Below are 22,500 nucleotides of genomic sequence, written 5' to 3'. Positions count from 1 at the left end.
CTCTGTACCCTTCCCTGTACCCCTTTATCAGCTCTTCCTGCCAACTTACAAAAAAATGTGACCTTAAGAAGAACTCTGGCTGTGCAGAGCGATAACTTGCGACGGACATTTTCGTTATTTTGCAGTAAACACGAGGCCGGAGCAGCTGTACAAGTGTTGTTTTAATTACTCTATTTCCTTTGATCTATAGGATGGCAGTGTCCATCTCCCTCTATCACTGTGCATCACTCTCCGTAATTAACCGGTAAATTTTACCTGTAGTGGACAGTATGACTGAAAATAAGGTTAATTTTCCGAAAATGACAACCGGGTCTTCCCAGACAATATTTATATCATCAGATTTGTTTTCGTGAGTGACAACGAATCTGATGATGTTTTCAGTTGCATTCTCCAGCCGACAATCTTGATGTGATTTGATAAGTCCCGATAGCAGGGGAGGGCATGAAGTAGATCAGGGAAATTGTGGGGTAAAACAGGCTGAAATAAGAAGAAAAGAGAACAGAAATGTGTAAAACAAGCACAAAAAATGCTTAAAATCGGACAGTGAAACTCTACAAAGGTCGCTGCCATCTTTCAAACTCCACAGCAACACGCCAACTTTCGAAAAAAGTTTCTCGACGTAATGGCGCTTGCTGGCCTGTCAAATATCCCGGTGTCAAAACACGCATGCGCACACGGTTATTGTGTAGAATAGCATAAATACTTACCCAAACACATAAATGAGGAACAATAAATTGTCTGTCCTATATCTCCCCTATTTTCGATTTGCACACCTTTTGCCATAGATGAAAAGGGTCTTAGTTTTCGTCAGGGTAACCACTCCATACACTTACTTTACTGTACGCTTGGTTGACATGCACGGAAAATTTTCCGAAAATAAGGCACTTTTCATCCATTACATTTTTTTTTTCACAAGTTGATAATAAGAAAGTAGAGCAACATGTAACACATTGTTATACATTTATATAATGAATAAAAAATGTGTAAAAAAAAACTGTATTCACCGACACAGGAAGTAAACTATGTAGGCAAAGGATAAAGTCAGGAATGAAGAATTGAAGAATTAGTCCATGCCAATTGGAGTCTTTAGCTCGAGCCTCCAGTAGGGAAATCCAGCGATAGCATGGAGGTCGAAGGTTGTAGCACTCGGTGTAGGGGGGAGTTTGGTTTATATAACATGTTTGTGGATTCTCAGGAGTGGCTGGAGTAATAGGGACTCGAGGTCTCATTTCTGCCGTCAAAAAGTGTCGTGCTACTCTGTGATGTATTACTCAGCAACAATGAGGATGTTAATGATATTATTGCACCTAGTGCTAGACTAAATGTATTTGCATCTGTGTATTTATATATATATATATATATATATATATATATATATATATATATATATATATATATATATATATATATATATATATATATATATAATTTTTTTTTTTTTTTTTTTTTTTCTTTTTTTTTTTCTTTTTCTTTTTTTTACGTAATGTAATGTATGTATACATGTTTTCTTTTCCTTTAATTTCCATTTATTTTGGGGATATGTAATGTGATATAATATAAGATATTCTACATCAATGACCATAACATGATCCAAAGAAATATCTCTCAATACTTAGGTAATATGGGAAAACATGAATATTTCACTAGATCGTCATGCTCTAGCAACAAAATACTTATCTTGAAAATCTACACTAATGTCATACTGAAAATGCTTTCATATTAACAAGGTCTTGGGTAAGAAGAGCGAAACGGGTTTATCTTTCGAATGCTTTTGATTATCATATTTCAGTGTCATGCACAATAGTCATTATTATTTTTATTATATCACTTATGCTTTAGCCTTGGGTATATTTGGGCCTCCAAAAGTGTTCTTGATGAATGAGATACAGGAAGTATCTCAGACAGATTCATGTTTTGTTTACAGAATGTGTTTGAATGGTCAAAAGAATATTATAGAAAGTTATTGTATATTCTCCATAATCAGTTTATTTCTTGTGTAGGTATAATTGAATATGAAGGCATAAACTCATGCATCCGTTTAAATGTAATTAATATCAATTAATAAAAAGTGACATATTCAAAATATTTAAGGGAGTGTAACATTTGAAATGGATGTCGATAGACAAAGGAAAAAGTATGATGTGAGGTGCTTAGGGCCCACACATTTTCAACTGATTTACGTAGTTCTAAATTGTTTTAATTGTAATTTCAAGATGTTGATAACTAAGAACTTGTATCTACTGCCATTTCCTAATGTTATATCAATAAAACTGGTTGATAATTTAATATAATTCAAAAATAAAATCAGATTCGTCAACTGAAGCATAATTCTTAGAAATAGGGGTGGAGTCGAGCCTTTGGCAACAGCGTAGGAACATTGGCAGGGTTGCTATTGAGACCGACCCAGGGAAGTGTCGCAAATGAAATTAGCGACAGATTCTAGTGTCATAAGACTGTTTCTTGTCAGCGGAAATAAGGCCTTCGGTCTCCAAGGGATGCGGTTACTTCATAAACAATTACCAATACATTCACTTGTATCATTTGCGATGGAAAGCAGCAACAGATCATGCTTATTACACCGTGAATAATAGAAACAAGAAATGATAAGTGTAACATTGGATGGCTTTGTGAAACTAATTACTTTCCATCTTTTAAAGAGTTTGGACTAAGGTGTTAACTGAGGCACTTATATGATAGGCAGCACCATCTGTCACGATGAAAATCCTGATGGGCAGCTGCTTGGTTAATCCACGCCTTTTGCATCAGTTTTTAAAAAGTCAAATAAGGATTTTTTTTTTTTTTTTTTTTTTTTTTTTTCCTTCTTTGTTTAATTATTATTATTATTATTTTTTTTTTTTTTACCCTTGTCAGTACTGAATAGTTTTCAAGGAAAATATACTTGAGGAAACATCATAATTTAGACAAAGAGATAAATGAGGATACACTGTTAGATACTAGATGTAGTTCAGTAGATAATTATTTGCATATTTTACATAATGCAGATAGTTACCAAAAATACAATAATAGGAATAAAATCCTTTTTGCATTTTATTCTTTTATTTTATTTTATTTTTTATTTTATTTATTTTTTATTTTTTAGTCCCCTCAGTTCCTCAGTTAGTTGCCCAGTCAGAGCAGTTCAGATTATTTAATAATTTTGTGCCATGGGTTTGGGGACTTGGTCTCCGGTGAGTGCGTCCATATTGCTAAGAATTACCGTGGTGTTGTCCTTGGTTGTGGTTGATTGATGCTTATGATGTATTCTTTTATGTTAAAGATTTAGGTCAGCTTTCTATTTCTCTTTGGCTGTTTCATTTTGTTTCTTTTTAGGATATTTTTAGTGTCTTAACCCATTCGCCCCGGAATTTTTCGCTCGTCGCTGGGCCCCGCTCCCGGGAATAGTTGCCAGCCGTGTGGGCCTTCACAACAGGATTTTTTCTGGCGCGGCGCGGCGGCGCAAAGACCATCATATCAATTTTGCATTAATCTATCCATAGATTTTGTAGTAACGTTTGTTTTTATAAAAGGGTAATATGTAGAAAATGCACTTTTCTCATGGTGTTTTCTAGGCATCTTTTCGCCTTTGTATTGACGAGATATACTGAATCGCTTCCAAGTTGTCTATATTTACAGATGACATCAACACTTTGATGGTAAAAGTTAGTGTTGTTTTTGAACGAGAGGTAAAAGTATGGACTTAGCCGTTTTTTGTTTGTTTTTTCAAACATTGAAATGAAGCAAAATATGAAGCACAGCAGCAAGCCAAATATCACTTTGATACTCAGAAGTAGTGCATTGTCCATATGAGAGATCAAACCATGTTTTTTTTTTTTTTTTTCATTCAACAGAAAAGGAAGAAAAGCAGAAGTGAATGTAGTTTCACTTTGATGTTCAAAAATAACTTTGTATTGATATGTGAGGTCACACTGTGTAAGTTTACTGTTTTTTTTTCTTGTAAGAGACTTGTAAGAGATAATATAGTTCATTTAGCTTATTTATGAATTATAAAAGTTGCTGTTTTGTTATATAGGAGGTCAGAATGTGGACTTAGCTGCCTCTTTCAATTACAGAAAGGAGAACAAGAAACAGAATTGTACCCATCACCATTTTATTGTTTTATTTATGTCAAATGTTTCTGCGAGTGGTACTTTTCAAAGCACCTGTAGGTGCATAGCGACACCTCGCATGCCGGACACACAGTTCTGGTCATCTTCCTCCTTCCGGCCCTGTAGCAGAGGAAGCATCTTCTGTATTTCCTTCCAGGCGTCTCCCTCACAATATGTGCAGTCCTGCCCTGAAACTTGGAAGGAGAAGGCAGTGTTGACGGGCGCCCTCTTGCACTGTAGGGCTCGATGTCAGGGAGGAAACTGTTGATAATGGACATGGCGAGGTCGAGGCGAAAATCTATTTGCTCGCACCTGTTTCCCAAATACTTGTAAACAGAGTGGCTGTTTACAGTAGCCAAGTCATAAATATAAAAAAAAATCTTCTTATACCACTTCAGTGACCTGCGCACTGAAGGGTATGACTGAGCCAGCTGGTCGCCCAAGTCCACTCCTTTCATTCCGTCGTTGTACGCAACGACGCACTCTGGCTTGGAGACCATCGAACCTCCACGGCGCAGAACCTCCACCGTGTGTGATGTGTGGACCGTAGAAAGCATATTTACCTGCTTTACATCCATCCAGGACAACGCCAACATGCCGGTAGGGGAACTACGGGAGTCCACGTCCCCCCGCTTCCGCACCTTCAAATCACGGGGCATGTGGCGGCGGTTCAGGCGCACAGTCCCCACTGCACCAGTCTTCCTGGATTGTAGAAAATGAAATAATACTGGAGAGGTGTACCAGTTATCAACGAAAACGGTGTACCCTTTCCAGAAGAAGTCACCCTCCTCCATCAGGTCTACTACCGCTTTCTGGGAGGATGGTAGAGACCCCTGCTCCTTGCCAGTATATATCTTGAAAACGGCAGTGTATCCCGCACACGGGCCGTCGCTGGCTGAAAGTTTATAAACTTTTATGCCAAATCTTGCCCGCTTGCTCGGATTGTAAGTGCGGAAACTTAGGCGACCCCTAAATTTCCACAATGACTCGTCAATCGATATATGCCTATCCGGGGTGAAGACCTTCCTAAATCGATCGCCAAGAATGGTAATGACTTCCCTCAGCTTCCACAGTCGATCATCCTCTTCAAGTTGCCCCTCATTATTCTGAAAATGGAGGTTGCGGGAAATCTGCTCAAACCTCTCGCGAGGCATGGTCGACGGGAAAATTGGCATGGCCACCCCTGGATTCCTCGACCAGTAAAAGGCCAGCCGAGGTTTCTTATTTATCCCCATCAGCAGCCGGAGCCCAAGGTAAACATGGAGCTCGGCACTCGTGATTGGGGTCCATCGCCGTCTTCGTCCGGTCTCGTTCGCCTCCGCAAATCTGTCAGTAGGGAAATGTAATGCATTAGGAGATGTAGGTACACTTATTACCTTTGAGTATCTGCATAATAGCAGTAATGTATATAAAAGAAAAGCTATGCGAATCAACTCTACATACCTATTCGTCTCTTCCACTATGAAGTCAATAAGTTTGTCAGTGATGAACTCCCTGTAGACTGCAAGCGGACTCGAATCTTCGGCCAAGTCAACCTTGACACCTGGTGTACCAGAAAAACTGTATTTTCTGGGTACATTCTCCCTCCTCCTCCACCTAAAGTCTGGGGTCCCTGGAGCGTTGCTATTCCATGTTTTATTGACGTGGACGGACAGAGGCTCATCACTATCGAATGTCGAGTCCAACGAGTGTGAGACGAAGTCTAAGTCATCGTCACTTGGGGCCTCATAATCAATGTCCGAGGCTGAGTCATCGTTGGGGATTAGCTCATCCCCAGTGTCGTCGTCCTCCGAGGAACTCGACTCTGACAAAAATGTCGAGGTGGACGGCCTCGGCTGGTGGCGAGAACGAGAACGAGAGCGAGAGCGAGAGTGAGAGTGAGAGCGAGAGTGAGAGCGAGAGTGAGGGCTAGAGCGAGAGTGAGAGCGAGAACGAGAGGGAGGGCTAGAGCGAGAAAGGGAGCGAGGGCTAGAGCGAGAGCCAGAAAGGGAGTGAGAGCTCATACCTTCCATGGCTGCGATCGTTCTGCGAGAGAGAGGGCTAGAGCGAGAGCCAGAAAGGGAACGAGAGCTCATACCTTTCAAGGCTGCGATCGTTCTGCGAGAGCGAGATCGAGGGCTAAAGCGAGAGCGAGAGCGAGAAAGGGAGCGAGAACTCAAACCTTTCAAGGCTGCGATCGTTCTGCTGGAATGAGCGTTTGACTGACCTTTTATTCACATCGCTAACCAATGAAATCACGCCATGTGACCTGAACAACCAATCAAAGCAATTACTAGTTTCCAGCCAGTCAGGTCAAGGTACATCATAATCACGCAATCTTGTGTGAACAAATCACATAATACACGTCATAATAATTACATCATAAATTACATACGTCATAAATTACATACGTCACATGATTATCAACCAATCATGTAAAACTAGTAGCAGAGCCATCTATTAGGTAAAAAAAAAATAAACATTCAGTCTGTAGTCAGACATCATGGCAAGAATACGTGCCAAACGTTACGGGGCTCGTAGAAGCCATGGCAAGATTAGATGCCAAACGTGTTGGCGTCCATTGAGAGCATGGCAAGAATAGATGCCAAACGGGGCGAATGGGTTAAGGGTATGGTTTTGGGATTCACTGTGTGATGAATTTTGTTTGCTACTATGTATGCAGTTTTATTTCTCTTCATATTTTTGTGTATTAGGATTCAGTTTAATACTATTTTCTGATTGTGGTGGGTTAATGTGTATATTTTTGTTTGTGTTTCACGTATTGAGTGATCGATTGATTTTGGTTCGTGGTTTTCTGCCGAGAATAGTGCTTCTGTTTTCTTGTTTTGCATGCAGTACCTTTCTGTGTTGACCCATTGGATCCGGATGCTTCACTACCCAGAATTCAAGCTTTAGGCTTGCTTGAGCAGTCACTCTGATGGGGGTGTGGCTTGTAGGCTAGGTGCACACGAACACTTGTGTGCAGGGACAAGACTCTGTGCCTCCCCTTTGCTGTGTTATTTTGTCTTTTTCTGCATAAATGTTTTTAGCTTTTTTTGTTAATTTCTATAGTTTATATTTGTCATTTGATTTGCTTTATCTAGATGGTAATAGATGCACAGACTCCATATCATCTCTTTAAGTAGTCTGTAACTCCGTGCAATAATAATAACAATTTAACTTCTATAATCATCCAGATTGTAGGGGCAAGTGGGACTGTGCTGGGCCTTATGTTACTCCTCTAAGAAGTTCTTTTTCTGCTTTGTTATTTCCTATTGTAATGTGGAAGATGCTGTCCCTTCAGAAAATTGAATGTAAACTTTAACCCGGTGCTACTGGAAAAATGTAGTGTTCACTGTCGTATTGGTTTGTGAAATGTGTCTCTGCATAGATGACTAAACAAGTGTATAGCCACCAAGTAGTCGGTTAGCTGACCTCGTGACTTCACCTGATTTCAGTTTTCCTTTAGTTTTTGGGATTTTTTTTTTTTTCCTTTATCCTGTCAGTGTTGAAGCTTTTGTTGTTAGGGTTGATAGTGTTAATGTTATTGATGTTATTAACAGCACAGGGGAACCTTTTTTCTTCATTTCTAGCTTTATAGATTTGTATATCAGTTATGTTTGTGTCTGTTATGGTTTGATTAGTTCTGAAGACTATATGGTCTTTATCTAATTTGTTTTTTTATCCACCAAATAATCCTTTTATTCATTATACATTTAAAAAAATGTCTTAAGGATGATGATCTGCTTACTAATTGTTGGGATTCTATTTCCTTTTCTGTGATTTTAAGATTTTTTTTAAAAAGTTCATTTGCATGTTGGCTTTTGGACCAGTAATATTTCATGATTTTTTTTTTGTGTGTGATTAATTAATTTTAAGGGGGTCTGTTTGTAAAGCTGTTCTGTTAGGTCAAAATGGCTTTTTGCACACACTGGTCTTGTTTTTAAGTTGTCAAAAGTTATAGTTTTACCTAGTTCATTAGTATCTGGGAGTTTTTTATTATGATTTGCATATGGCTCTTTTAAAATCTTTAATTAATTTGTTTTTGAAGTGGTATCTAATATGGATTTGTCATTGTACATCATTGGCTAGTACTGAGGTTAGTCTGTCGTAAATTATTTACCTGTGATTTATTTTATTTATTTATTATTGTTCTTGACTTCCTTATTTCTGTATTTGTTGTTAGTCTTGTTGCTTCTCCTTTTTAAGTTTTCTCGGCTGTTTTTTTCTTTTCTGTTTTCGGATTGCTGTTCATGTTGTTGTTTTCAGATTTAAAGTATTTTATGCCTATGTTCCTAGAAGGTTTGGTTATTTTACTTGAATGATCCTATATTTTAGTATTATCATCATCTCATTTGTTTTGATCTTTCATCCTCATTTCTACGTCTTTGTGAGTTATCAAATGCGGTATCCAGGCTCCTTGCCTCTCTTTAAGCTTTTTTTGCTTTTTGCCTTTTTACTAATTTATTTATCTAATATTTATTTACTGGCCATTATTGGTGAGAAATTTTTTTATGACTCGGCAAGTGCTCACCCACCAAGGAGTCTATTAGGAGGCTGTGTCTCACCTCGGTTGATTTCCCCGTTTCTGCAATTTCCTTGATTTATTGTTATTGTTGTTGTTGTTGTTTTTTTCCCCAATACTGTTAATACTGTTGTTATTATTATTATTATTATTATTATTATTATTGTTATTATTATTATTATTATTGACATTATAATTATTATTATGGTTATTTAAAGGATTTTATAGGTAGGACTAGTAATTGACATCTTGGTGACGAAGCACTTCTAGAGTCATCAATGAATAAACTAAATTGATAAACAAATCACAGTGGACATGACATGTATTTTGTATGCCATCCCAGCACAAAGGGTTAAAGTATGTGAAGCTAAGATGAGGTCTGTTGTTGTTATTGTAGTAGTCGTAGTAGTAGTAGTAGTAGTAATGATAGTAGTAATGTAGTAGTAGTAGTAGTAGTAGTAGTAGTAGTAGTAGTAGTTTTTTCATGGTTATGATCAGTTCTTGTCATTGCACCTGGTATTGCTAATATGATAATATTCCATCTAATAAATTCAAAAGTGTTTTTGCCTGTTTTAGTTGATAATTTGGTTCTTAATTTAGGATTATAACTTGTATGGTGTGCATTAGAATCTCATATGATGAGTTTTGGGTCATTGGTATGTTCTGCATAATATTCTAATTCTTTTATATTGTTGCAAGGGTTTTATTTAAGAAATATGAACTTATCATTATGAAGGAATTGATGTATATGCAATTACTATTATGTATTTTTAATCATTTTGTTAATAACCTGTTTTAATTTGCAGGGTCAGTGTTATAACCTTGGGTGTTGGTGGATTTATACTCACCAAATCAACTGTTGATGATCAGCGGCGAGAGGCTATGAAAAGTAGAGAGCGCATGAGAAACGCAAACACCGGGGATTACGAAGCCAAGAGAAGTTTCACGGGATAAAGGATCTCCGACTTCTTTCAGAGAAATTGATCGGATAGCTTCCTGCTACAAAGCTATCTGGTATAAGAACAAAGCCAAAGTTTTTTTAATCTACGGCTAATAAAAGCATTAAAAATGGCTGGTCTACCATCTCTGAATGATGGACCAGATGAAACTTGTCCAAGACCTAGAGATAGAAATGATGTCTGACATGTACACAAGAATGACAAACTCGTGTCATAAAAAATGCATTCCAACCAAGTACAAGGATTCTGAAATAGCAAAGGGAGAAGCTGTGTGTATTGACAGGTAAGCTTTAGTATTTTGTATAGTCGACTGAAGGTTTGCTGATTTTATTCTATAGGTCCTTCATTTGCAAATTCTATAATGATCATGTAACTTATACTTAACCCATTGGATCCTGGTGCCTTGCAGTCTGCAAATGGCCAAAATCTGGACATAGGCTTTCTTGAGTGGCAATTTTCCTTGGTATGTGGCATATAGGCTCAGCCCACACATGCATTAGCTTTTTTAATTTTTATTTATTTTTTTTTTATTATTATTATTATTATTTCCCCCCCCCCCCCTCCAAGGTCTATGTATGTCATTTGATATGCTGTATCAGGATGGTATTTAATGGTTTGTGTAAAGCAGCCTGTGCCGCCAATCACAGTGGGCAGGAATAAGATCTTGAGATGGAAATAGTTTCCGTCCTGGAGCTAGTGCTCTCCCAGCACCAAATGGAAGTAGTGCAGGAGCCCCCTCCTAAATGCCCACCGAGTCTAATCTTCCTACAAGACCCTTGTGCACTCATGTCAAGTCATTTCCCTCATCCTCCCCTTCAGCTAAATTTTTCATGACAGCAAATTCTCATCCGTCTAGATCTTTGTCAGATTTTTCCGAGACGGCATAATCCTATCACCCGGCCCTCGGTCAAATTTTTTCATTATATGATAATGTCGTGGATCCAATGGGTTAAACAGGCTTGAAAGTTATTATATGAACAATATATTTGAAATCATATCCTGGCATTCTTTACAAGATTTTCTACTGATTTAGACAGTTTTATATATTAGGTCAGTATTGATATAACAGTTAGGACAGTTAGTGGCTAAAAGGATGATTATATCAAATTTATTTAAATAACATTGAGTACATTTGTGATACTTTTTCCTCTTATCTCAATGTTAGATTCAAATGAACAGTTGGAAAGCATTAATTCTAATTAAAAAAAAATATTGTCCTGTATGTGAAGGAACCCTTGCTTTTGCATTTCAGATGTGTGGCAAAATACTGGGAAATCCATGAACGTGTAGGTAAAAAACTCCAGAACATGTCGGCTCAAGATGAAGAGGCTTTGAAAAAGATGGCAGCACAACAGGGTCTTGTAAAATAAAATTTTTAAATAATGTAAACTGAATTTTGTATAGTATTGCAGTCAAGTTAAATCAGTTATAATGGATTAAAAATTGAAACGGCTTGCATCTAAGTTATTATTTTTTTAATACATTTCCATGAATATTTATATTCATAACTTCCTTGTCTTTGTTTTAGAAATTCATTGGAACAGAAATTTAATTTGCTTTCTATCTACAGATGTAGTCTATAGTACAATGTTTAAAATTCTCTGATATAATAAAATGATTAAAGTGGGGAGCAATTTTAACAGAAGAGGTAATAGGAAATCGTAATACCTTTGTAAATAAAAAATATATACATGGTTTATAGTATTAATTGATCTGAATACATTTTTACAAATTATTTTCATGCATATGAGTATGGAAAATAATCTAATTGTGCTTATTGTTGTTTCCAGCTTTGTTCTTATATGTTAGAATAATTTTTCATGGAAATAAAATATATAAAACTTAGTGAAGAAAACTATTAAAAAGCAGTTCGTTTCACCAATATTTGGCAAGTTGAGGAAATTGTAGGGTAATAAAGATGGTTTGGATTTTGCGGGTTTTATTTCGGTATCAAGTACAAGGATTTGATTAAGTTTTCTTCATTTAAAAATTCATTTCATTAAGGTGGCTATTTACATTTTGCTCTTTGAAGGATTGATTCTCTTCATTAAGATCATTGGTGATAATTGGCAATTTACATGTTGTAATAATGCTTTTTCATTTTGAAGCCATTGAAAATTCACTTTTTAATTATAGATTTTGTTTCACCTAAATTTTCCTGAATTCTATAGCTATTGTTGTTTGTATACTCAGATTTAAAGCTGATAATTTTGTAAAAGAGAGAGAGAGAGAGAAAGAGGAAAAAAAAGTTATTGACTGAGTCTTAGTAATATTACAATAGATAGGTAATTAAAGAGATAAGCCAAAATTTGTTTTTAAAGTAGAAAAAAATATGTATAAGGATATATAGCTATAATGCAATAGTATTAAGGAAAAAAGTGGAAAGCCATAGGTTTGTAAAAATATGACTCAATCAAGATTCAGATTCAATGTTAAATAGTTATAGCAGTTGTTAATTGATTGATTGATTTTTTTATTTACAATGGGGACTGCTAATGGTATGAACATATGGTAATTCTTGAGTATAAGATTGCACTTCTAATATACAGTATTGCAAATTACAAGGATAATGAAAATACATACATGTCTACATGATATATTTGGCAGGCTCAACAAGACAACAAATGACCTAATAATGGATGCATATATACACAGTACACACTGGTAACAGTGGGCAACATGGGCCAGTTACTGTAGAGGAACAGAGCAGAAGGATGAGGTCATGGCAAAAAATTCCTTAGGTTAGAGACCCTTACTAATATATAAGAAAACCTAGTTTTCTGATCTAACATTAGAAATAGGCTTGAATGGAATAGCACACAAGAATCATATTTAACATCAACATTGATGTATTTATTATTATTATGGAGTCCTACACAGAAAAGGAATTAATTTTATCACTATTTAAGTTGATAGCAATGATTATTCAAGTAATGTGTACTTTATGTAGAATTGTCACAAAAATTATATTACAGACAGATAAATCAGTAATAAGATTTCATGTTCACTAGTTGGGAGCTAATGATAGAATTTCTTTTTTACATCTATCATTAGCTACAACACTATTAAGACTTAAGATAACACATTAGGGTATCAGACACTCAGACTGGAAGAAAAGACAATATATGATGAGCTTCATGCAATTGCACTGTAAAGAGAACAATTGGCAACAGAAAAAAACTACAGTTGCCATTAGTATTTCTTACTTAACATGTCTGCATTAAAACCATATAATCAAACACAAAAAAAATATATGTACACAAGAAATGTCTTCATTTTTCACAATCTTGGCCAAGTTACAAACAGGAGTCACGATGCGGGAAATACAAAGTAGCTTAAGTTTTGCCACTCCCAAACTCTGCCTGACTGTACTGGTTCAGTAGTAATATTTTACTCCAGTTCTGAATAACCTAAAATGGTATGTTTTTAAGATCTTACGATTAATACTGATAACTTTGGCCACAAGCGAGACACTGAGAATTATGTACAAGAGCACTCCTTAGAAATATCTTTTACCTCCATGCCTTTTTAAGTAGTTATATCCTTGAAAGATCTTGAAAGCTTGTGAGACAAAAGTTACTTTTGTACAAATAATGGTTAATACTAACTTCAAGTAATATTTAATTAGTCAACCAGGCTTTATGTAAAAGAATACATTTGAAACAATAAGGGGAAAAAATGCATATATGAACACTGAAAATATATATGAATATTCCTAGTTATCTTTCATTATTGCTAAATATGATTAACTTAACAAGAGATTAATGTCTCCACAGATTTCATTTGTTTACAGATCCAAAACAAGAAGACACCTCCGAGATACTTTTACTGCACTGATTTTAATACTCCAGAGTTTTAGCCAATGTTTTGAGTTAACTCTCTGTACAATGATTCTCAAGCTCTTTTTATCATGGTCTTAGAAACAAGAATAGCTAAAATCTCTAAAGCAACTCATGTTTGATCCATGATAACAAGATATTCTCAAAGGAAACATAAATATTAATACATGAAAGGTTGCTTCATGCACTAACTTCAGTCTTCTTTATCCATATATTTTCCCTGAAAATCCCTCCCATTAATGCTTCATGTAACACTCAGGTACATGAAACGGTAAAATTATCATGATAAGTACAGACATCCATCTGCTACACCTACATATACCATCTGTCTTTGGACCCAAATAATAGCTTCAACAGTAGCACAGAGAATAACAAAGTAGGTTGTAGCCCGCAGTATAGCAAGCCTGTATCACTTGTTCCATGTATTTAATTAATGGAAGCATTAAAAACAATTTTTAAAAGATTTTAGGATACATAAATATTCTGTCAACTAAACTAACAAATTATTTAGATAATGCAATTTGTCCATTTAACTGAAAGTAAATTTTCAAATAAATTCTGCCAACAATATCTGCACTTAATTCTAAATAATTTTTAAAATCTACCAAAATCGTCCTACAGATCAAAAATCGTCTTTTGATTTCATGCTAATGTTATGGAATGTTCTGAATAAGCCACCATAACTTCTAGCATTCAAGCTGCAAGAATAGAGATCGTTCATATAGTCCTTATAAATAGTCTCCAATCAAAAGATAAAGGAAGATCTTTCAAAGCAAATCTAATGTGAAACTTATAATATGCTACATGCAGCAGATCTGGCAGTTTTTCATTCTTTGTAAAATGCTTATTCACATATCCCTATCCGTGCAAGGCTTCTTTTTTTTTCTTTTTTTTTGTTAAAAGTTAATTCTGTAAGGTAACTCATAGCCTCTGCGTTCACATAAAAATATCCTTACAAAAATATTTATTCAGTCAAAGCCCATAAATCATAATCTAGTGATGTCACAAATGGACCTAGAATTTTTATGGGAGCAATGTGCCCAAGAATAGAAGACTTCCTCTGTTGTTGCAAGCAAGACGGAACTATGCCCTACAATAATAGAAAAGCAACATGACACCAGATGACCAGACAGTCAACTGGTAACCCTGTGGACATGACATAACTAGAAACCATATGCTAAAATTTCCATATGCTCTATAAGGTTTTAAAGTAAAGGAAATTTATATCATAGCCAAGAAATAAGGATTTTTTTTCATTTTTCATGTATCATAAACAGCTGCTAACATTAGATTCTAAAAGAACATTTGAAATGAGGCACATGTTAAACAAACAGCAATTCAACTATTTCTGGTGTCAAGTTGATAAAACTGTACACACAAAGGGAACTATAAAATGTGTGTGGGAAACATGTGAAAATCTCCCTACATAGCATAACATTCCTTGTCAATTTCATTCAATACAGTTTACAATCCTAAAAATTCAGCCTCACTGCCAAACTCTGTCTTGAACTTAGACTTATTGGGAGCCAATATGCAATATGACTTTATATTTGATCTTCTTTAGCCAACAGCTGTTTATATTTCTGCCAATAATCTCTTGACAATAATTCTCAAATGCTTCAAACTCCTAATGAACAACCCTCTCAGGCAATGCTACCAAGGAGATGCACTTCTAAATCCCACACAACCTACAACATTAGATTGTGTAATTACGCTTCTCCCTCTTTTAAAATAAGTAAAATACTTATATAAATAGACACAATGCCACTCTTGATAGGTATACAGCACTGATACATATTTAGGGTTTTGTATATGATTGGCAGTGTAGGGACACAGAATGTAATAATTTGTGGATGTGGACATGGAATGATATCACATTTCTGATGATTTTCTAAATATATCACAAATGTGAATGTGAAAACTTCATAGAATTCTACCACAAAGGTTAACAAAACCACAAACAGTTTCCCCACACTGCTCAAGATACACATTCCTGTTAACAATTCAGCAAATTTTGCTTACAATAATTTCATCATTTGATTGATGGTATAAAACAACGAGATGAACACCAAACTAAAAGAGGCTTATTAAAGAGGCATGAAAAAAGCAGCTTAGTATGTGCAGCAACTTTAAGCTTTTACTTTAAAGAATATATATGTGAAAAATAAAAATTGAAGAAACAAAGTACTTATACACTCACAAGTATTGTACAAATATTTCACTGTGGAATGAATACCTACTATGCAATTATATTATGACATGTCTGAATATGAAAATAAAAGGAGCAACTTTTTCAAAGAAAATATATAAAGACTTCAGTTGCTATGACTTGGAATAGGTGAACGTTCTTGAAAAGAATAGAAAACATTATTATTTTTATCATATGCATCTTAAAAAACAAGGAGTGCCTCATTTATCTATGCAAAAATGTTCACATCCCAGGTATGGTATCATTCTAGCCACAGTGCGTATGGAGATAATTTGGGAACAATTTCTTCATCTTATCCATACCTCTTAGCTTAATACTGGATAACTATCTTTCCTCCTGATGTGCAGAACACACTGCAGGGCATATATAGAAAATCATATAAGCCTTTGATCTTAACCTTAACCTTTAAAGATACATAGTGGAAGATAAAAACTACAAAAGCTAATGGTTTTTGACTCGTAAACATTAAGATTATGAAAGGTTATCACTACAGACCTGATCATTCACACCGAAAATAAAATCAATACTGTAACGTGAAGTGGTAGGCCAGATTTTCACTTTCACTATTATGAAGGCTGTTTAAAGAATTGCTAATACCTAAAGGAAGTTGGTACTTTGTATATGTGATAATGGAAGAAGGAAATATGAATAATATACATCATGTTATCTTATATTAGCCTGCTTATTCTTTGGTACTGACACTGGAATTTATCAGCAGCATAGATACTTTTTCAATACTAAAATACTATTAAAGGCTGTAGGGTAGTGATAATACTAACAGGTATCATACATATGATAGCTGATAAGCTCAAGTTGATCATGATGAAAAAAAATCAGTTATATATATAACATTAAATCATATACAGGAATAGTATTTCTTGAAGTTTAATGAAAGTAAAATGATTTAAGACAATCACGAAAAGTATCAAAAAATTCCAATATTACTGATATTAAGTAGTCAACTAATCTAATAACTGATAAAGTATAGTTTTATTTTATTTTTCATTGACTCCTAAATCAGATCCCCCTGCATTCAATACAACTACTAAAAATCAAAATGCTAGCTTGTTTTCAGCATAGACTTATTATTTGCACCTTCAATGTCACATCTCACACTCGATAAAAATAGTAATTAGCAGGAAGTCAAGGTTTACTTTATATTTAATAAGTGTTGAGAATCTGTAAAATAAGACATAGAGTTCTGAGTGCACAGTACAAACAAATACACATGCAAAAATATCTTAATACCACCAATACATAAGGAATGCACTTATACCATTACTGAACTATAAATATTTAAAATCTACAAAAGATTTTTTTTCTAATGTCATGGTACCATATAAAGAAAAATGAGACTGATAAAAAAACATACAAAATTGGAACTTGCCCTTCATTCATTCTCTCTTTGGCTAACATTATGTTACTGGAGACCAAATTATTCAAAATTAATCTGAGATGGAATATATAAAGAAATACATGCTATCCATAATTACAAAGTAAGTTCTATTGAGTTATCATTACTATTTTCCCTTATGACTGATACCTGCATTAGCTTATCTAATTTCCACAGGGTACAAACAGTAATAAGACTTAGTAAACATTTATACACTTCTTCCTGCACAAGTTGTCCAAAATACTGCACTAGAATGTAATGCTACTCTAGCAGCTCTTAAGCCTGTTGACTAGATGCTTTCATAGATCAATGATGAATGACTAGGAATTAATACTATCTCACAACACTGGTATAAATCTTAATAAGAATTTTAGCACACAGAAGGCATTTATTGCACATTTCAAAGGGAAGAATTTGAATTATATTAAGTCTACTGATAAACTTACCAACATTTTTCATAAACTACGTTTGGTATAAGAACTGTTTAGAACTCTGCTAAAGATCTGTTTGATATTAATTTCGCATTTGGGAGTATCTGTTGGCATTGTTGCATGAGAGAGTGAGTTGCATTTATGTGTGAAAATGAGGGTGAATAAAAATGTCTTTAAGCATGTAATATGGGAAAAAATTGATTATACTAGATTTTTTTTTTTTTTTTACAGAGGTATAAAAGTGTAACTAACTGTATGAAGAACCCTACTTGGTATAATTACCTTAGAAAAAAAGAAATACAGAAATACATTGTGAAACACTAACAGGTAACTAAAACTGGCATACTAAAACAGCCTTCCTCAAATGCAACTTGGAATAGCATTCAAGGACAGGTGCTGATGAATTTCAGCCAAACAGGAAATCTGGCTTATATTAACAAACCCAAATACTGATTCACGAGGGACCATTATAATTCTCCAGAACTAAGATGGGAGTGAACAATACAGGTACAGTATATAAAGTTGGATGTACTATTCCTCCACAGGCTAGCATACTGTTCAACCACCTTATGAACAGCAGTATTGTCCCATGGTAATATCACTCTACTTAATCTTAAACCATCAGTCAGGTATATGATGGATGACACAGGATGAATGAATTGAGACCACATTCATAAAAGAAAAGAGGTATTAGCAGCGAGATAAATCAACTGAAGACTGAGTTTTACATTGAATGTAAAATAATTTCTATTCATCTTTCACTAAATATTTCACTAGAGTATCTTCATCATTCTGATAAACAACGGGGAAAAAATTAATATTCTATATACAGAATTCCATAAGACATTTCATGTAACTTGCCATTTCTGTGACTATAAACCCATTTTAATACTGACAATAATTTTATACTTTTTTATTGCTTACCTTTTATACTGGTAACTCGTATTAGTATGAATAATGTAAACATTACATCAATATTCTTACAATACTAGACTTTGGTCATATATTTCTCATTCATGTAGAATAAGATCTGTCTTTAGCTCAGAGGAATAAATGCCTATCCTGTTTCTTACTAAACAGGAAAATAAAAATGTTCATACAAAGCATTTCACCAAAACAGTCTTAAAGAGAAAGGCATTTGAAAGAAACTACTTTCAAGTTTAACACTAATCCTTAATATTAGCAAGTATGAGAAAAAAATATATATTTCTCTCGAGCATTTGTCAGGCGCAATATGCAACATTTAAATCAAATTTTCTTCAATGAAAAAATTTGAATACCATTTTACATTAAGATCTTATGTATTTCTAATACATTATTAACTTTGGAATTGTCCATAGTATTCAGGTTACATCATCAAACAAATAATATTCATCGTAACAAAACAGATTATAACAAATGAAAGTTGCTTGTCATATAACAAGTGCAGACAAACTGGTACATATGTAACATGTAAATACATCTTCTTATACATGTTGAATGTACTCGGGGTTAAGGTAGGAGAAGCCAGAGAATTCCGTCTGATCCAGATTCATCATGAAGAGCTTGTCCGTAGGCGTAAGTTCTGTGCGCTCTGAGGTGAACTGCTTGTCGAAATTGCTAACGTCCTTTCGATGGCGCTGGAATGCAAAAGAAAGAGATCAGAGGATTTCAAGAGGGTTAGGTACTTAGGGATTAAGTGAATTAGTTATGTCTAATACCTTTGCAATGTATAAGCTGTGTGTCTTTCTGTAAGATGTGTATTTACATGAGAAACATATTAATACAATCATACATATATACATTCTTACAGATATCTCCATTTCTTTTGCTTTTGCTCTCGCTCTCTCCCTCTCTCTTATTTATTCATTCACTCACTCTTACACCCAGTCATTCACTCACTAACACACACACACACACACACACACACACCACACACACACCACACGCACACACACACACACACACACACACACACACACACACACACACACACACACACACACACACCACACACACACAACACACACACACACACACACACACACACACACACACACACACACACACACAACACACACACACACACACACAACACACACACACACACACACACACACACACACACACTTATGCACACACACACACACACACACACACACACACACACACACACACACACACACACACACACACACACACACACACACACACACACACACACACACACACACACACTGATTCACTTATTCATTCATCATCCACTGCAAATGCATAGTGTAAGTAGTTGTTACTTTGTTCACCTGAAAAGAAAGCTATTTAAGTTAGAATTAAGCAATAAATTCATCAAGTGCTTTCACTAAAATTCTTTATCTACAAGACTTCTACTAATATAAAGATCAATGAAAGATAGCAATCACATGTAAGCACTAAAGTCATGCATAAAGCTATTTCATCTTAACTGTAAAGCAGAGTGATGCTTTTTGTTCACAGATGACAAATCAGCAAGTCTGTGCATGAGGCAGTATGTGCACTTACCTTTAGTAATACATGCTTCCTATTTCCTCACAGCCAGCATAACCTGTTAGGAAACTTCACAACCTGGCTTAACCTCACCAGTGGCCTATGACAGGATGTGGTAAGTGCTGTTAACAAGCTACCTAAGATCCAGATCCAAGATCTTCACTAGAGCCTCAGATGGTGCATTTTGCTTACCTAAAAGTATTTCTTCAAAGAAACTGAAACTGAATGTTGAACGGTATGAGTATTCTCTTACATTTCTGACCTAGAAGTACCCTGTGTAGTAAATGTTTGGATAAATGTACCCGCCCCAGTCGAACACTCTGCAAGGCTATGACGGAAAAGAATACTTCCCTATTGCAGAACAAAAACGACATGTCCACACTACAGTAAATTTCTGATAAATATGGGATAACTATAATGCTGCATCATGAAGGTGTAGCTTAGGTGTTATATACACCTTTGTGCGTATGTACAGACATTGCAATCGGACCAAGTGCAACACTGGGACAAGGGATCTGGACAGGGCCTATCATATTTTCTCTTCATTATCTTACACCAAATATGGATATATATGGTCACATCAAAAGAAACATATCTTATACAACAGGGGCACGATAAGAAGAACAAGGGTACGGATTTTGTGTACAAATTCTAATTGCTGCTAAACAAAAGGGATAATGGGATACTGGCCTCCTCCTATGGGTGCATCCCAGCCTACAGTCACAAAAATCGTGGTGAAAGGATGGTGAAAGAAGTAACGATACATCTTTGAAGTAAAATACTTAAACTATGAAGAATTACATAGCCACAATATTTTGTAGTGTGGTTAAGAAAAACAGGCTATGAACCTGTTTTGAGTATGACTACACTATAGTAGTTAATGAGGGAGGTAGGCTAGGGTAAATGGATAAAATAGAATAACGAAGTGCCTTTTTATAACTTTTATTTATTATAACTTGGAAGTTCGACACAACTGGGTTTTAAGAAGACAAATTGTACCACCACTGACAAAATCTCCACCAGAAGCAAGCTGGGAGAATGATGACAATCTGGGGCAAAACATGCTGGCTTTAGGCAAGGGGGGGGCTAAGAAGCCAGCCAGCCACCTCCACCAGCACTATAGCACCAGCATGGCCATGTGTGTACCATTACCCCAACTCCATTCATGATTTAGTCAGCGGGATATGAAGAAATTGGGGCAAAACAGACTTCTAAGAATATAATAATTGAAAACATGGTAAACAACTATTTGTAAAATAAAAATTAAAAAATCTGCCATGGGATAACCATGATATAATTGATTGTACAACTATTTGGATATACATTATTAACAACCATTTAGATTCTAAATAAAATATGTTCCTTTCTGTGCCAAGAAGGATGTTCAATGTTACCAACAAATTGCAAATAGTTGCTTCCACACACATCTAAATAGAGTAAGGCTATCATGCCCCTACACCTTCATGTTTATAAATTTACAATATTCTTCAATAGAATAAACTGTAAAAACAACATTAAGACAAAAAATATGATTCAAATCATGTAACATTTCCAAAGAGCTAGTGAGTAGTGGTTACCAAGCCACTCTAGCACAATCATACTAAGTTTAAATCCAATTTTTTTTATATAGTAGCAGCCAATTGCTCTGCTACATGTATGTATTTTCAGGGGGAAAGCAGATCCATTTTTTTTCTTAATTTCCAAGATGAATATTACTCTAAATGGGTAGCGCTTCTAAAGTACTAGATTTCTTTTTCACCGAGTAACGTTCAATCTGTGTCAGATTGTTCTAATAAGTACATGCTAATTAGTAAAAGCAGAAGATTACACTTCATATCAAAACTGCTTGAACAAACTGGATGAAAATTTGTGCTATCTGACTTTCGCTTTGTGGGATCAGTTACCCATCTAAACTATCACTGCAAGGGCTGAAAATTTGCTGAAAGTTACCTTGGTTATTTCATGCACATAAAACTAAGTGAAATTCAGTTTACTATTTTCCTCATGAATCTGGAACATAAAGGAAGACCTTCCCCTTGGTTGCTCAAAAATTTCTTGTCTACCAGCGACTTCTGAGAACATTTACAAATACGACCAAAGATTTTTACCAGCAATCAAACTAACTATATTATGGAGGTCATCCATATGCACTTTCTTCAACATTTATATGAGTGTGTATGTGTGTGTGTATATATATATATATATATATATATATATATATATATATATATATATATATATATATATATATATATATATATATATAACAGTTTTGTGCATAACATCTGAAAACACTAATTTGTATAATAACTTCTATGTTGTCTTTTAAGAAATTGGGCATTTCATTTCCAAAGTTCAATTATTTGCCATCATATTCCTAACTTGATAAAGATCAAAGTTGTTAAAAAAAAAAAAAAATGTATGAAAAGACAAGAGAATGCACACCCCATACTGCAACAATACCTCACCTCGGACAAAACTATCTAGAAACACCTTTCGTGTAACAAGAAAAAAATTATGCATTTTGGAGTCCCCTGATCTCTGATGCTTTGATTGT

The 22,500-nt window shown here is 35.0% G+C and overlaps 3 protein-coding genes across 3 annotated transcripts in view; 1 reads left to right on the top strand and 2 right to left on the bottom strand.

The window, feature by feature from the left end:
• Nucleotides 1-2,846: 2,846 nt before the first annotated feature.
• LOC119584575 (piggyBac transposable element-derived protein 4-like) lies at nucleotides 2,847-7,672 on the bottom strand. Its single transcript, XM_037933264.1, has 5 exons — nucleotides 7,647-7,672; nucleotides 7,323-7,383; nucleotides 6,945-7,043; nucleotides 5,550-5,941; nucleotides 2,847-5,432 (listed from the first exon to the last, which is right to left on the bottom strand). The coding sequence occupies exons 1-5, from the start codon at nucleotides 7,670-7,672 to the stop codon at nucleotides 4,121-4,123; spliced, it is 1,890 nt and encodes a 629-aa protein (XP_037789192.1). The 3' UTR covers nucleotides 2,847-4,120.
• Nucleotides 7,673-9,450: 1,778 nt separating this feature from the next.
• Nucleotides 9,451-11,498, top strand: LOC119580088 (mitochondrial import inner membrane translocase subunit Tim10-like). The gene is given in 3 exon segments (XM_037928002.1): nucleotides 9,451-9,705; nucleotides 9,707-9,852; nucleotides 10,822-11,498. Coding segments are annotated over 3 exon segments (291 nt in total). The 5' UTR covers nucleotides 9,451-9,678; the 3' UTR covers nucleotides 10,940-11,498.
• Nucleotides 11,499-12,151: 653 nt separating this feature from the next.
• The window catches only part of LOC119584565 (protein kinase C, brain isozyme-like), a gene marked incomplete at its 5' end in the record, with an annotated part of 99,199 nt that continues 88,850 nt past the window's right edge, over nucleotides 12,152-22,500 (bottom strand). Inside the window, 1 exon segment of the mRNA XM_037933253.1 lies at nucleotides 12,152-19,060. Within this exon segment, the coding sequence (XP_037789181.1) occupies nucleotides 18,908-19,060 (153 nt within the window).

The sequence above is a fragment of the Penaeus monodon genome, chromosome 2, assembly GCF_015228065.2.
Source record: "Penaeus monodon isolate SGIC_2016 chromosome 2, NSTDA_Pmon_1, whole genome shotgun sequence".
Taxonomy (NCBI): domain Eukaryota; kingdom Metazoa; phylum Arthropoda; class Malacostraca; order Decapoda; family Penaeidae; genus Penaeus; species Penaeus monodon.
This window is presented reverse-complemented; position numbering and strand designations above follow the sequence as displayed.

Bases quoted from the DNA above. Each gene is read 5' to 3' on its own strand.
- LOC119584575 (XM_037933264.1), bottom strand. From the start codon at position 7,672: ATGAAGAAAAAAGGTTCCCCTGTGCT. The intron at 7,384-7,646 runs GTTAATAACATC...AATTTTCTGAAG, and splicing joins AAAAAAGGTTCCCCTGTGCT to GGACAGCATCTTCCACATTA. The intron at 5,433-5,549 runs GTATGTAGAGTT...CCCTACTGACAG, and splicing joins ATAGTGGAAGAGACGAATAG to ATTTGCGGAGGCGAACGAGA.